Below are 15,316 nucleotides of genomic sequence, written 5' to 3' on the forward strand. Positions count from 1 at the left end.
TAATCCATTCTCTCCCCTATATTTCTGTGTTCACCATAGTTGTTGCTTCCTCACGTCAGCAGAATTCACACGACCCATTAAAGCTGGCCATTCTCTCCTCTACTAGCCTATTCACCTCTGCCCCCTTCTGCTTCAATTTTCACCCTACGTCTCTAAGCTTAACTCTTCCCACAAGAAAGATGAGGTTACAAGTGTCTGCACCACCTATGGACTGTCTGCCCCTGAGTCATGAGCCCATCCTAGTCCAATCAGCCGAGCCAAAGGGGTTGCAGTTCAGAGCAAGGCCCTTTAGGCAGCAGGAGCTGTCAAAAGAGAATATTCCTTAGGAAAGAAAAGTGTGGGCAGGGTGGGCAGTGAGCCACATCTCCAGGCCACAGAGTCATTATTTATGTTGTCCTCACCATAGTCCTGAGCAAAATAGAGAGCACGTAATAAACTGAAACCAACCAATATGCGAGGGAAGGGTCATTCCCCAAGCTCCACTATGCCCCTGACACCGTGCTGGATGCACAGGGAATACAAAGATTAAATAAAAAACAGTCCTTACTTTCCCAGAGCTCTACATTCAAATGTGTCACTGAACAAGCTACTTGACCTTGGGCAAGTACCTCAACCACTTGGGCCACAGCTCCTTCAACTATCAGATGAGACCACCTTTACTTACCTCCAGGAGTGTCGTAAGATTCCACAAGGCAATCTTTGAGAGAATGCTTTGAAAAAAACTGGACAATCAAAAACAATACTATAGCCTTTTAATGCTAATAAAATTCTCTCATATGCCACAGGCTTTGCATTGTTTTCTGGTCTTTCCTCTTTTCCTCATTTCTTACAATATATGAATCATCAATGGCTGCTATTTGAAAAAACAATCCCAATTATTACCACTATATTTTCATCACCTGTATGGCCTTCTCAGGTAGTGATTAGGAATAGTCATCCATTTCACTCAGAGGTATAAGACAAAAAAGAATGTATTTTTTACTGTGCACTTTTCAAAAATAACACTATCATTTATTTATTTGCCTTATATCTAAAACTGTAATGTCTTATAAACTTTTTTCCTTACAGTACAAATAACAAGAAGTATGCACTAAATTCTCGTGTAGGACACAGGTGAGTTGTGACTCTTTTGCAGACACCTACTCAGAGCAGTTTCATTTAGTATTGCCTACGCGCTGTAATCAGTAAACCGTAGATATTAGAACTCAATGCTCCTATATTTTTACATGAAGACTCTAAGGAGGAAAAAGAATAAAATGGCCTGTCGCAAGTCCTGGAGTCCTATTCTCCGAACTGGTATATCTTTTTTCTTAAAACCACTTTCCCACCTGCCTCGCATTAAGGGATGGGGGGCGGGGATTGGGAACCAGGGATGGTGGCAAGATAGCCTAGTTTTCAAAAACATGTTATTCCGCTCTTTGCAGGATTCAAGTACTGGTTTATGGGACAGAAAAACAAAACAAATCTCTAGATATGTACAGTCTTGGCTTTGCCATAAATCAAATCAAGAAATATTTACCGAGTGACCATCATTTGCCAGGAAGAATGCTGAGGGCTCCTCGGATAAGCTGAAGAGGGTGCCTTGGCCCTCCTAAAGCTTACTTGCTATCCCCTTGGACATCTGTTGCTCAGTGCTGAAAGGTGTAGCCATTCAACAGCTGGCCCAGGGTGGAGCAAAGAAAACTGCTTCCACCTTGCTAAAAGTCAGCTCAGCTGGCTAAAGCGAAGATCTCAGGTAAAAGGGAAAAAACCGAAATCTCAGATGGAAGCTGGGTGAGATTCCACTGCAGGAAGGTGAATTGCACAGACTGTACTGACAGAACCCGCTGAGCACTCACCCCCAATTAAGGCTCCTCACGCTGTAAGAGGGAAGGGGCTGTGGATCAAAGGATCCTGCATCTGGGAAAGATACTCGGCTCCTTGGGGAGCTGTGGTGTGGGGGCTGCAAAAAGGTGGGTGCCAGAGGCGGGGGCGGCGGGCTGGGGATCTGTTCACTAAGGTGAAGAAGCCAACGGAGACGGCGAGGCTTGTGCGCTAGTGGGGAGGGGTGAACAGGACGAGAGCGCTCGGTGACAGGAACCGAACGGTCACGCTGCGGTGTAGAGCAAGCCCTGGGTCTCCGGCCGAGGACACCAATTCCGGGGATCCGGAGCTAGGAAGGGGTCTGCGAGTGCACCGGAGGCGGCGCAGGGAGAAGGGTCCGCCAGGGACCAGGCGCAACCGCCAGACTTACCGAGGGGAAGAGGTGGGACGGGGCATCTTTTCCCTAACACACACGGCCCGACCCCAAGCTGGCCCCGAGCCACCCCCGTGCGCGCTCCGCGCACAGCCCCGCGCTGCGGCGGCCACTCACCCTCCGCGCGGGAGCGGATTTCCGACACTGTCCTCCGCATGGTGGGCATCGCGGCGACCGCCGCAGGTGGAGCCTCAGCCGGGACTCTGCACCTGTCACGGCGCCGGGCAGGCTGGAGACCTGGCTGCGCCGCGCCGAGCGCTCAGCGGCCGCGCGGGCCCCGTCGCCCACCCAGGGCAGTGCAGCCGCCGGACGGCCCCCGGACGGCCCCCGCACGCCGAAGCAGGAGGAAGAGGCTACGAAGGTGGCGGCGTCCGCAGAGCTGGGCGAGCTCTCCCTGCAGCCGCGGAGGGGGCGGCTCGGCGAGGGGAGGAGCTCTGGTGCAGGCGCCGGGGGAGGGGTCGCCGGGGCGCGCGCTTACTCGCTCCCGCGGCAGCGCGGTGGCGAAGTCAGGAGAGGGGCGGGGAGAGACCCGGGAGCACCTCCTCCTCCCCGCCCCGCTTCGGACCGTACCATTCCTGAGGGGGCAGGGTGGGCAGCTCCCAGACTCCTCTTCCCCGGCGGGCGCCCTCGCTCCGCCTCGCAGCTTCGGCTCGACCTGTCCTTCCTCAAGACCATTCTGACACTCCCAAGTCTTGACCAGAGAGGAAGGGATGCTTTGGCCCCTGCATCTCCGAGTATCCCCTCCGGCTACCCTCTGTCTTGTGATAACAATGGAGTTGCCCGTGGTCGGGAAAGTGGTGTTGGGTCTGAGTGGGCAGGCGAGGGGCGAGAGGGCTTGGGACGTCAAGAGTTAAATCCCAGCCCGGGCCATGCAAAGTAACCGTGAGTTCGCGGGTTCCCGGTGGAATTCTAGCCTTCCAGGGCGGCCACCAACCCCCGCCGCGTGAGCTGTACTTGTTCCCTCGCCTGGCCCACGAGCAACAGGCTCTGAGGCCAGGCTTCCCCCTGGAGCTCGTGCTCCTGCTGCCACTGGTGCCTGGGTGCGTCTGGACCGCCTGCGAGTGGGCCGGTGCGTCCCGCCAGTGCGTGCTCTGCAGCCCGACAAAGCTCAGGAATTGCAATAAATTCAACTATTGGGTCAGGTGGTTCAAAAAATCACTTTTGTTTGTTTGTTGTGGGCTTTTGTTTTTACTCCAATCTGCAGGAAGTTGGGTGCAGTAGTTTTACCTGAAAAGGGGGGAAGTGTCCTAATATAAAATCCGTAAATATGTGTTACATTTTAATTTCCTTCGTATCCTAGAGATCATCGTAATCTCATTACCTTTTATTTTATATACCGAGGTCTATGCTAACAAGTTATGGAAACAAGTACGGTTATTTTGTTATTATTATTGCTGATTTTATCATTCAGTTAGGATGTCAGGTTTTATGTAGATTCTGGTGAGCTGCTGAAATGGCAAGAAAGGAATAAATTAAGCGAGAAGCAATTTGCTTCTTCCCTTGTCTTGTGCTCTTCCTCTGGCACCCAGTGGAAGAGAGGCCTTACATGGAGGCCTTTTATGTGAACTGCTTTCAGATCCTGCAGGGAGAGATCTGAGGAGGTTTGACCACAGAGATAAGTGATTATTCCCAAGCCTCAAGAAAAAAATGAAATCTGCTAATAGCATATTATCTCCATTTGTGGTATTTCCTTTGCCTCCTGCAGGTAACATTTGCTAATCAGGGCCCTGCCCCACATTAACACTCCCCTCCGGCCCCCCAGCCGTCAATGCATATTTATGAAGAGCCCACTCTACTTGGCTCTGATTCAGAGGCTGGGATTAGAACAAAGAAAATGTATTTCCAGTATTCATGGAACAGCAGCAAGGGTAGAGCAGTTCTCAAGACAACTGTGTTCTAGTGATGGTCATGATTTAAAAGTATGTTCTTCTAAAAGTAAGAAATGAGCATGCAGTCTTGTTAGGACAGTTATCACTGGCCATTTTTATTTCTTCCAGGTCCAGGACCTCCTGTATAAAGCAGGCATCCTCTCACTTGATGAACGTGAGTCTGGAACGAAATTAGAAGGGTGAGTACAACGTGGAGACAGTAAAAACAACAATAACAACAGAAAAACAGCTTTAAAAAGTTAGTGAACGGAAACCAGAGATAATGCTGTGCCTTTATGATTAACATTTTAGGTATATTTTTATATAAAGCCAGAGACAGTTTTTATTCAAAATCAGTGAACAGCAGATGCCAGTATTCGATTTATGAACAATCACCTTTGTAATTCCTAACAAGCCCTCAAATGAAGCTCAGTTCTGCTTATTTACAAATAATAATTAACTGTAGGGAGTTCCACATTACCTCTGTTTTCCATAGAGCAATCCATTTTATATGTTTCTCTGTGTGTGTGTGTGTGTCCGTCCCATTAACAATTCATCAGCAAAACTGACAAGGTGTGCCATTCATACAGGACAGGAGAACTGCCTTTCATACAGAGATCATTGCATGGTTATAGTCTGTAGCTTATGGTATGTTGTCTCCCAGATTATTCTATCACTTTATCCATAATGGTAAGAGTATCCCAACTAACTCATTTCTGAAAAAACCACTCATTCCCGATTGCTAGAAATCACACACATTTTTATTAGGTCAGAAACCCGATTGACATAGAATATTGCACTAATCTGCATCTGCTTGATTTCAAAGCCGTCTCAGATAATTTCATCTTCCATTGTTGAGCAAAGTGCAATATGCCAACGGCTGGCAGGGAGCTCTGGTTCCAGCAACATGACCTTGTCACAGAATCTGTAGTACAATCAGATGTCAGCAAGATCATTTCAAAGCTTTCAGGTCCTATGACTATACTGCTGGTGGATTTAGAAGGAAGAGGGTTATTCAAGGACAGCTTCTCCAAGGACCAGGTTTTATCATCCTCCACAAGATATACATGAAATGCATAAAACGTGTGAGGTGCCAAGCCAGAGTGCTAGGTGACAAAGACAAGCACATGTGAAAGTTAACCAGCAATGTAACAAAATGGCTGATACTTAATGTCCAATAGCCTACAGACATTGAGAGGAGAGAGTTCAAGAGCTGAGGCGATCACATAATTGAACTGGGTCTTAAAGTCAGGGTTAAGGCTGTAGAAATGAAGAGACATTATTTCAGGTAGGAATGCTTGGCATATAGTAAATATTCAACAGTGATGGTTTAGTGAATGTTTAAGGGAAACGGAATGATAGAAAAGCATATACCCTTGGGAGGAACAGAGAGATCAATTTGACTACAACAAAGTTTCTCCTTGGAAATCTGTACACTTTAAATGGGTGAATTGTATGTTATGTGAATTAGAGCTTAATAAAGATGTTTAAAAAATGTCTTTGGAATTGTCAACCCAAAAATTACGAAGTCCAGAAATTCAAAAAGAGCTGTCAGAGGGTATTCCTACCTTGGTGGGTTTTCACTTAACCTGATGTTGCCTGAGTTGGTTGTTGTTTGGGGCCACCAAGGATTAAGAATTTGGCCTCCTTTGTAAGGAACTCGTAGTTGTATAGGTGAGAGAGGAATGCTCACTAATTTACTGATTTATAATACAGCCAGAAATGCTTTGAGAACTAGTGGCCTGAAGGTAGAGACATGCCTGAAAACCCTGCATCCAGTTAGGACTGAGGTGTGGAAAGTTGATTTCCATACTCCCATAAAATATAGATGCTGAGTAGTTCTGGCCACTATACTCTAAATTCTTCTGCAGGTACACAAAATAACTGGGTAAATTAATGTTAAATTGTAGATAATTACATCTTTTAGTTTAAAATTGAAGTTGAAATATGACATAACTTTCTATCAAATTGCAAAACTACCTGGTTATTGTAAGAAAAGATGCTTATTACCTTTGATGCCTAGTTGGTGTTACATGATTCAACAGATAGTGTGGGGTTAACGTATTATATTATTAGATTTGTAAGGCATGTTTCCCAAGTCTTCCCATCTTAATTGCTCTTTCTGTCACCATCCCTTACCTGCACACCCCTCCAATAAACCAGCAAATTCTTTAGGCTCTGTTTCCAAAATATATCTTAATTCTATCCACTTCCTTTTGTCTTTGCCACTCTTGTACATGTCACCATGATCTCTCACCTATAATACCTCCTAACTGATCTGCTTTTATTTTTGTCACACTTTCATCTTCTGGAAGGCATGGTAATTATTTTAAAACAGAAATCAGTTTATGTTATTTCTCAAGACTCTTCAGTGGCTTCCTATAGCACTTGAATGAAACTCAAACCCTTTATGATTTTCTCCTTGCCTGTTTTTCAGATTCATCTCCTTCTGCCCCTCCTTCTGGGCTCAGATTATTCCACACCCCCCACCTAGTTTAGATTGCCCCACATCCCCCAGTGCCAGCCACCACCATATTGTCTTATTCTGTCTTTCTCCTAGCACTTATCTCTATCTGAAGTTTTCTTATTTGCTGGTCTACCTGTTCATGAGAAATCGGTCTTGCTACATTTGTCTTACTCCAATTTGTGTCTGTCATATGGCACAGTATCAATAAATATTTGTTGAACGAATGAATGAATGAACTGAAAACTGTGTGAACTGTGAATGATCTGGTTCCCTAAAATTGGAAAGTAGAAATCAGTAGAAGAATTGATAGCATTCTATTTGAAGAGATAATAAGTTATGCCCTTCATAAACATATGTGCTGGAATATAGGACTTTGTCAGAATTATTTACATGAAATAATTTAGAACATATTTGCCGTGAAGTATTTGAGATCAGAAAAATCTTGTGAAGTATTTGAGATCAGAAAAATCTTGGCTTTTGTCAAAATTAAGTGATGAAATTTTAAAAACAAACCGATTTCAACTAAAAGCTCTAAATCCGTTGTCATTGAATAATTCAGGCACTTATTCTTATTCGTAATGATAAAATCAATACTTTCTCTTATGCCTGTGATTCATTTCTCATGACTGTATCATCATTCTCTTTTCAAACACCTTAGCAGGGTTTTAATTAAAAATTATAATGTCTTTAAACATTATTATCATCTTCATATACTTGGAATTTCCAACAAAAAAGTACAATGATTTTTTTCTTCAACTGTAATTGAAAATGCTCTACTCTTGTTTAAATGAAACTAGAATTTTAAAATGTGGATTTGTATTATATGAAAGGACTTTTAATAGAAATTTTAAAAACTATCGTTCATTATATTTAAAATAGCACTCAGTTAGCATACAATCTTTTAGGAAAAACCTTACTGAATATTTACTCAGAAAGTAAATGAACATTCAAGGGAAAACAGTCCTAGTGTTGAGATCTTAAATTCATACCTCTTACTTCAAACTGATAAGAGACTAATTAAATGGTAAGATTTTTACTTTAAAAGATTCTTTCCTATCGTAGCCAGGAATTGTAAATTAGTACCAAATCAGAAGTGCTGTTTTTTCCCCAAAAGTTAAAAAACAGCATTCCAGTACTGTTGATCCTCTGTAAAATATTATTGTTATATACACTGTGAACTTTATGGATAATACATTTAGCATGGTATTGTCATGGATTTTGACATTTTAAAAAGCAACTTTATTGAGGTATAATTGACATACAGTAAACTTTATCTGCTTGAAGTATAGAATTTGACAAGGTTGGGCATATGCTTAAAGTATAGAATTTGACAAGGTTGGGCATAGGTATGCATCTATAAAGCCATCACCACATTCAAAATAATGAACGTATACCTATCACTTCTGGAAGTTTCCTCTTTCCTCTTCCAAAAGATTGTTCTGTATAACTTGAGATACTTTTTCTCCATGCATACAATACAATTTATTGCATGCCCCCCATGTTCTAGATACTGAGCTGAGTATTGGAGATTGAGTTAAAACAAATAGGTTCCAGGCCCTTCCAGAACTTATGAAATTGATCCAATAATGATGTAAATAAATATAAAATCAGAGCTATATATCATACTCTAAAGAAAGATAGTCTACACTTGTTTATATTGATTGTACTACAGAGTATTTCTGAGCTTTCACATTACATCTAGAACTCTTCAAATTTGCTTATATGTGTCTTTGTCATAGATCTAAAAATTATACATTAACATTTTGTTTCTACTGGATGCTATGACTTTTATCTTGAAAAAAGTATGATGTTTGTTATATGGAAAAGATAACCAGTGAAGGCAAGAAATTTTATTGCCCAGAAAGCCAATATTGGAAACAAAAAGAAACACCCAAGGAAATCTCACTTTTTTTCTTGCCATGTCAAGTAGGTGCTATTTCAAGGAGGAAAGATGACAATACTGAGGAAAAATGTATTGAAAGAGATGAAAATCTCAGAATTTTCATTAAAAATTGAGTATAACAGTAAATGAGATGAATAATTATAATTACCAAATATAATTTTGTAATTCCATGACTTTTAATTGAGAAAAAATGCCAAGCCTAAGAAAAAAATAGTTTCCTGATTAATTGAAATCAGCCATAACTTTCAAATAAGAAATATTTGCCAATTGCGTTTTGGCCTCTTGGATGATATATCCTCTGCTCAAGTTCATAATTCACTGCAGTGTTTAGCAGATTTATTGGAAAATCACAATGTTTTTTTTCCCCTCTGATCCCCAAAAAATCAGAAACAACATCTGCTGGGAGAGGAATTATTTATCACTGTAGTTTCTTGCCAACTTTGAACTCTGAGGAAATCCACTACATGGAGAAAGCGAATCAGTCCTGGATTACATTTTAGTAATGCCCCAAAGAAAAGAAGATGAGGGGACACTATGAAGGAAGTAAATGCACTACAGATTCAAGGTTTGTGTGGCTGGAGACATTGGAGGTAGGAGCACAGTGTACTAGGGCTGAGTAGGAGAGCAGACGCTTGGACCTTTTGTATAGGCGGGCTTGCTTATGCCAGATTTCGAATGTGGGCTCCTCTTCCCTGCCTGTATTATCTTGTCTGTTTTTTTTTTTTTTTTTTTCGTTTGGTTTTGCTCTGAAAACTGACCTCAGCCTGCTAAATTGGAACCTCTTCCCTCCTGTTCCCGCATCCATGCTGTTCCGACTCCGCTTGGCTCTCATGCTTTCAGAAGCCATGTACCCTTTAACTGCAGCTGCTTCAATCTGCTGCCTGCATAGCCCCTCGGTTTTCAGTTGACAAGGCTACTGACTCCTATTAACTTTTCTCCCCATCAACTTTACAGAAAGTTAATTTATGTAAAGTAAAATGCAGCCATTTAAAGGTACAAGGTGACGAGTTTGACAAATGTATACACTCATGTACCTACCACCACGGTCAAGATGCAGCGTGGTCCCAATGCCCATTGGCTTAATCTTATACCTACTTCTGGCTCCTGTCGGCTTTTGACTTGTTCCTGATGTACAATGAGAGTGCAGGAGGCAAAGGAAAACCTATAGGTTGGGAAATACTGAGAAATAAATTTGAGTAAGTACAGGAACCAAATGAGGGAGCCCCATGCAAACCAGCAAAGGTGATGAACGCATGCACGAGGCGAAGGGGAGGCAGTGTAGACTTGGGGACACAGTAGGATTGTGTTTTAAAAAGATTCTGTGATAACAAAATGAGGAGCATAAAGTAGAAGCAGAGACACCAAGGTGGAGATGCCAAAGATCTGTTCAATTAGCAGAGGAAAAGGTGATTTTTTTAAAAAAGCTTGAATATAACATGAGGCATATTTAGTAATACTTATGGGACTATAGAGAATAAAGGACATGTTTATCTGAAAAAAAAAAAACCAGATAATCTTCTCTGTATAGTTATAGGCATAGATAATGGCTAGATTTGAACTTTTTAGATGTTGAGCCGATTTCTTATTGAATCAATTTCTGACATTTGAAGAGGGGAGATTGCCTTTGCTACTTTCTTTGGAAGATGCTATGTGAATGTTGTATTTGAACATCTGCTTAATTAGTGGAAGTGTTTTATTTATCTCTTAATGATACTTATTGATTTCAAGAGACTTGTCGCAAGAATGCTCATTAGTAGTATTTATTAACATGTTAAAAAATGTGCCTCTCTATGTCGTTTAGAAAAAGGCTCAATTGCGCATAATAGAAAACCCCAAAATAACAGTGGTTTACACAAGGTTGAAGTTTATTTCTTGTCACATAAAAGAAGTCTGAAGATAGGCTCTCTACTATCATCAGAGATCTGGGGTCTTCCCTTTCTGTTTTGCCATGCTAACAAGTTGTTTCCATCCTCAAGCTCATCTCAGGGTCCTGGGTGGCTTCTGTTGTGCCAGCTATAACATCCACATTGAAGATGGGAAATGGAATAAGGATAAAAAGGGACCTTCGCATGCTTTAAGCATCTATTACTGAAATCTTACTTGAAAGTGATGCTCATATCTTATTGGCTAGCACTTAGTCACATGGCCGTGGCTGAACAGAAGGCTGGGAAATTTAGTTTTTTTCTTCAGCTGGCTATGCACCTGGATAAAACTTGGCATTCTGTTCAGTGAGGAAGGAGAGAATAGAGTTGAGGTAGGTAGCCAACATTCTCTGCCACACTTTCGATTAAATCTCAGAAATCATTCTTAAGGTTGTATTATTAAAATCCTGGAGTTCTTCATGGACATCATAATGAAACTATGTTTTGTTCAGATTGTGTTTTTAAATATTTATAAGAAAGAAGAAAAAGAGTTTGCTTCATTTTAGAAACAGGCTTGATGAAACAGGTATTTGGGGGCTGGGGCTTAACGGAAAATTTATTAAATGATAATTGAAAATAATATTGAATTGAGTACAGAAGAAGACAGAGAGGGAAACTAATTTAATGAGGTAGTAACTTAGTTATTAAGGTGACTTTCTGGTTAAAAACAAATAGAATCTTGGAGGTGAAAAAGAGACAAAACGATGGAGTAGAAGTCTAGATCTTTTATTTCAGTTTTTTCCTGTGTTTAAACCAGAAAAGGCAAAGATCAAAGAATTAGAGGTTTCTGAAGAAAGTTGTTACATAACGGCATTTTGGAAACATCAGTCTGTCAGCTGTGCATAGCCTACCTCGAGGGAAAAGGCCCACACCATGTCAGGAAGCTACTGCGTCCCTCTTGTCAATAGGAGTTTTCTGTGTTCTTGATGATGGCTTTTGGATCCCGAAAAGATTATCTAGAGCAAACTTTATTTTTTTTAATTAATATTTAATGTACTAAATACATATGTCAAAAATATAGTTCTTCTTTGAGCTTTAAAATTTAACTTGATCATTTTATTCTATTTAAAAATCTAGCACATTTTAAGAATTACTTTTAAGGACGTGGTTGATGAATGTTTGATTCCATTCATAAACTAAAACTCCCTTAAACATTTTATTTTATTTTATTTTTTTTAAAGATTTTATGTATTTATTCGACAGAGATAGAGACAGCCAGCGAGAGAGGGAACACAAGCAGGGGGAGTGCAAGAGGAAGAAGCAGGCTCATAGCGGAGGAGCCTCATGTGGGGCTCGATCCCATAACACTGGGATCACGCCCTGAGCTGAAGGCAGACGCTTAACGACTGCGCCACCCAGGCGCCCCTCCCTTAAACATTTTAAACTACACTTATGAAGTTGAATTTTATTTTCTAAGTCGCTTAGTCATTTGTGAGAGCCTTTCTAGTATTTAAGTAACCATTTTCATAGGATAAATTTAACCTACAAAAATAACTCTTAGGCTTTCTTAAATTTTCTAAAAGTGATGGATTTCAGCATACCATCTTTGATATAAATCAGTTTTCCAGTCCTGTGAATTTAATTTGGAATCAAAAGCATGGCATGTTTTGCAATGGTTATTGATTATTTCTAAACTTTATTAAAAGATAGGTTTGACTTACTTGACTTATCGGTTTGACTTACTTAATCATATATATTTACTTAATTCTCCAAGTTTAAAGCTGCTAATTCTCTTGGAAACAATTATGTCATCCAAACAATTTTAGGGTTAGCATTATAAGCACTTCTGGAGGTTACATTTTAAATTAGCTGAAGCTGAATATTAACCAGTGATATCATCTGGGACATCTGAGCTCTGAAACTACCAATACCTTTGAAATTTGTCTTTGGGCCTCAATCCTCTGGATTCAAGTCCTCTGTTACTTCCTACTTCTCTTCATAAATGAAGTTTACACTTGGTCCATTTGATTGGTTTCAGCTAATCTGTTACTGTATTATTCTACTTAAAATTATTTTCATATTTTTTCCTGATAGTACTAATGTGTTTAGTTCCTAATGACGTTGGATGGGGTTTTATTTATCTTCAAAGGCTTTTTCTAATTGGTTCCTTTTAATTTTAAGGTCTAAGCTTACAGTCGAGGGACCCTGAATGAGGGTGGTGGCAATTGGAATGGAAGCGAAGGGAGAAATAGAGAGGTGTCGTAAAAGGAGAATCGAGAGTACATGTTAAGATTAGGGATGGATTCTTAGAAGAGGAAACATTGAACAAAGATGGCAGAGGTAAAGCGGAGATTGGCAGTTACAAATCCTCATTCCCTAAGCCACTCCCCCTACAGCTCCCCTGCAGTTCTTGTGGTTAGATGGTGATATGCCTCCTACCAACCCCTATGAGAACTCACAACCTAGAATATTTATCTAGACTAAGGTATGGAAAAGCTGTAATTCCAGAGTTTCTCTTGGATCTTTTGTTAGCCATAATTTGGCAAGCAAGGACAGATAACTGTTGTTTGAAGCAATGGAGTTTTGTTCCTCACCAACAGGCCCCTCTGTGTTTAGGGAACTGGAGGATGAATATGAGAGCAGTAATTGGAATGCACATTAATAATGACAAGTGCCATCTTCCTGCTGAAAGAGGGACTGTGTGAAGATTATTCAATTTTGGGGGAACTCTCTCTTCTTCAGTATGAACCTATTCTGTGTTGTCTCAGAAAATCAGTCCTTGTTCTTAGGGTGTGTGTGTGAGAGAGACAGAGAGAGAGAAAAAGAGAGATGTGCAAATATCATATAATTTTTATTTTTTAATTGAGCAGGAAGAATGAGGAGACATGTTGTTGCCTCACACAAACGGAAGGATGTCCTACCAGGCCAGTCCTTGAAGTCCCACTATTCATCCATCTACAACACTCACTCTTTATTTCATTCTGGACTGAGTTATTCAGTATTTGGGAAATAGGCTACTGAGTCCGATGTATTGCACTGGTTTCAAGAGAATGGGGGTTTTCTTAAGTAGAAATGGAGGTTGGCACTGAAGCTTTAAGCATTTGGGAGAGAAAAGAAGGGACAGCGGGACAGCGAAGCAAGTCTAGAAAGTACAGTATTCCCTCAAAGAGATTCCCTGTGAATGGATTAAGCTATTTTTTTTCCTTTCCCCTTGGACTACGGAAACATATTTATCTTCATGTTTTATATTATAAATTTTAAACATAATTTTGATGTTTGAGATTTATAGAAAGCTGTTAAAATATAACCAAGAACATTTTACCATCTTAGCTTTATCCTTCTGTATTGTTTTTCTGAGTAGTTTAGAGTAATTTGCTGACATGATACCCCTTACTCCTAAATAATTCAGTGTGTAGTTTCTTAACGTAAGTGTATTCTTTTACATAACCACAGCACAATGATGAAAATCAGGAATTTAATATTAAAATGATACTCATCTCTAATCTCTCGACCTTATTCAGATTTGAACTTTTGTCCCAATAATGTTCTCCAGATAGAGTGTTGCTTTCAGTTGTCGTGTTCCTTCTGTCTTCTGTAACCTGGACCAGTTCTTCAGTCTTTGTTTGTATTTCATGTATCTTCATGACCTTGACATTTTTGAAGTGTAGAGGCCAGTTGTTTTGTGCAATATCCCTCTTTCTGGGTGTGTCTGAAGTCTCCTCATGGTTTTGGCAGGATTATCGCAGAAGTGAGGCTGTGTTCTTCTCAGAGCATCTTGTCAGGAGGTGCATGGTGTGGACACCCCAATACTGTCGATATTAACTTTAATCCCCTGATTAAGGTGGAGACTGCTGGGTTGCTCCACTGTAAGCTGATTCTTTATCCTTTTATCTTAGTAGTGTCTGTTGGAGAGACTAGTTTTACATTTTTAAAAACATTTTTATACATCGTACAGTGTAATTCTACTCTGCATGTTTAGAAAGGAAGTTTTGTTTGTTTTTCTTTTTTTCCCCAGATCTACTCCTTTCCCCAGATCCACTCGCAGGCTCTCAGCTCTGCCACCGGGACCCAGCCTTTTGTCTCTGGCCTGAGCCTGTCCACACTGCCTTAGCAGAGTGTTGAGGGGTGGAAGAGAGAGTCCACAATGCCCATCACTCCCCCATCTCTTCAGTTCCCAGAACACAGCTGTGAAAACGACATGATATGTAGTTTGTTAAGAGTTTTAGGAGTTTCTGAAAAGGGTTATATCACATGGAAAATAGGAGGATATTTCTTCTTCGCTCTATGACATTTAAGAAAGCTTTTTCTGCTGAGTAATTTTCTGAATACCTTTTTTACAAAAGACACTGAGGCAATTGGGTCTGTGGACCTTACGTATTCCTCCTCTTCTGTTATGTAGGAAGCTTAGTTCCTGCATGAGATCAAAGTCACTGACCTTAAAAAGTACTACTCTCATACCTAAAAATTAATAATACTAGGTTGATATTATTACACATCCAGTAAAGGCTCAGAATTCTTTCACTTTCAGCAATTCTTTGCAGATAAATTGAATATAAAGCTAGGGAAAATGTTCTCATTATAGAAGAACTCTCAGTGTTAGCATAATGAACAGTCACGGTGAAAGGAAACATTTTACTCTGAACTGCAAGGTATCTTGTTGCTTCTGGTTTTCCTTTACAGATTAGATAGTGGGAAAATTTATAGGGTAAAACATGGGTATTTCCTTTCCAATGTCTGTTTCCATAACATATGAGATAAGACGTTGAGGGAATGTGTGTGTGAGAAATGAGATACCACTTTCAGTGAGAGGTCATAAAAGAAGTAGTATGCTTATTGAAATTTCCATTCTGCCAAAAACCTGCTTCAGTGAATATTTCATTCTAAATAATAGGAGGATCTCGCATTCTCTCAATTTCATTTTAGAGTATTTTCTGGCATCGAGAAATAAATAGGGAGACTTTTGTTTTTGTTTTCTCTTAT

At 40.5% G+C, this 15,316-nt stretch overlaps 2 protein-coding genes across 9 annotated transcripts in view; one reads left to right on the top strand and one right to left on the bottom strand.

Annotated features, from left to right (window-relative positions):
* The window catches only part of ATP8A1 (ATPase phospholipid transporting 8A1), a 224,981-nt gene extending 222,277 nt beyond the window's left edge, over nt 1-2,704 (bottom strand). For all 3 annotated transcript variants that reach the window (XM_044387700.2, XM_026508812.4, XM_044387701.3), the window contains exon 1: nt 2,354-2,704. In XM_044387700.2, the coding sequence (XP_044243635.1) occupies nt 2,354-2,402 (49 nt within the window). In that variant the 5' untranslated portion in view covers nt 2,403-2,704. The remainder of the gene's footprint in view (nt 1-2,353) is intronic.
* Nucleotides 2,705-2,989: 285 nt separating this feature from the next.
* The window catches only part of GRXCR1 (glutaredoxin and cysteine rich domain containing 1), a 296,287-nt gene continuing 283,960 nt past the window's right edge, over nt 2,990-15,316 (top strand). For 2 of the 6 annotated variants that reach the window (XR_008958377.1, XR_008958376.1), the window contains exons 1-2: nt 3,007-3,378; nt 4,234-4,304. The gene's annotated coding sequence lies outside the window, so the exon portion shown is untranslated. Of the gene's footprint in view, nt 3,379-4,233; nt 4,305-8,861; nt 9,175-15,316 lie in introns of those variants that run through there. The other 4 variants (XR_007187801.2, XR_007187798.2, XR_006410583.3 and 1 more) reach the window with 4 other exon arrangements.

Source organism: Ursus arctos, unplaced genomic scaffold, assembly GCF_023065955.2.
Source record: "Ursus arctos isolate Adak ecotype North America unplaced genomic scaffold, UrsArc2.0 scaffold_9, whole genome shotgun sequence".
In the NCBI taxonomy this organism is placed as follows: Eukaryota; Metazoa; Chordata; class Mammalia; order Carnivora; family Ursidae; genus Ursus; species Ursus arctos.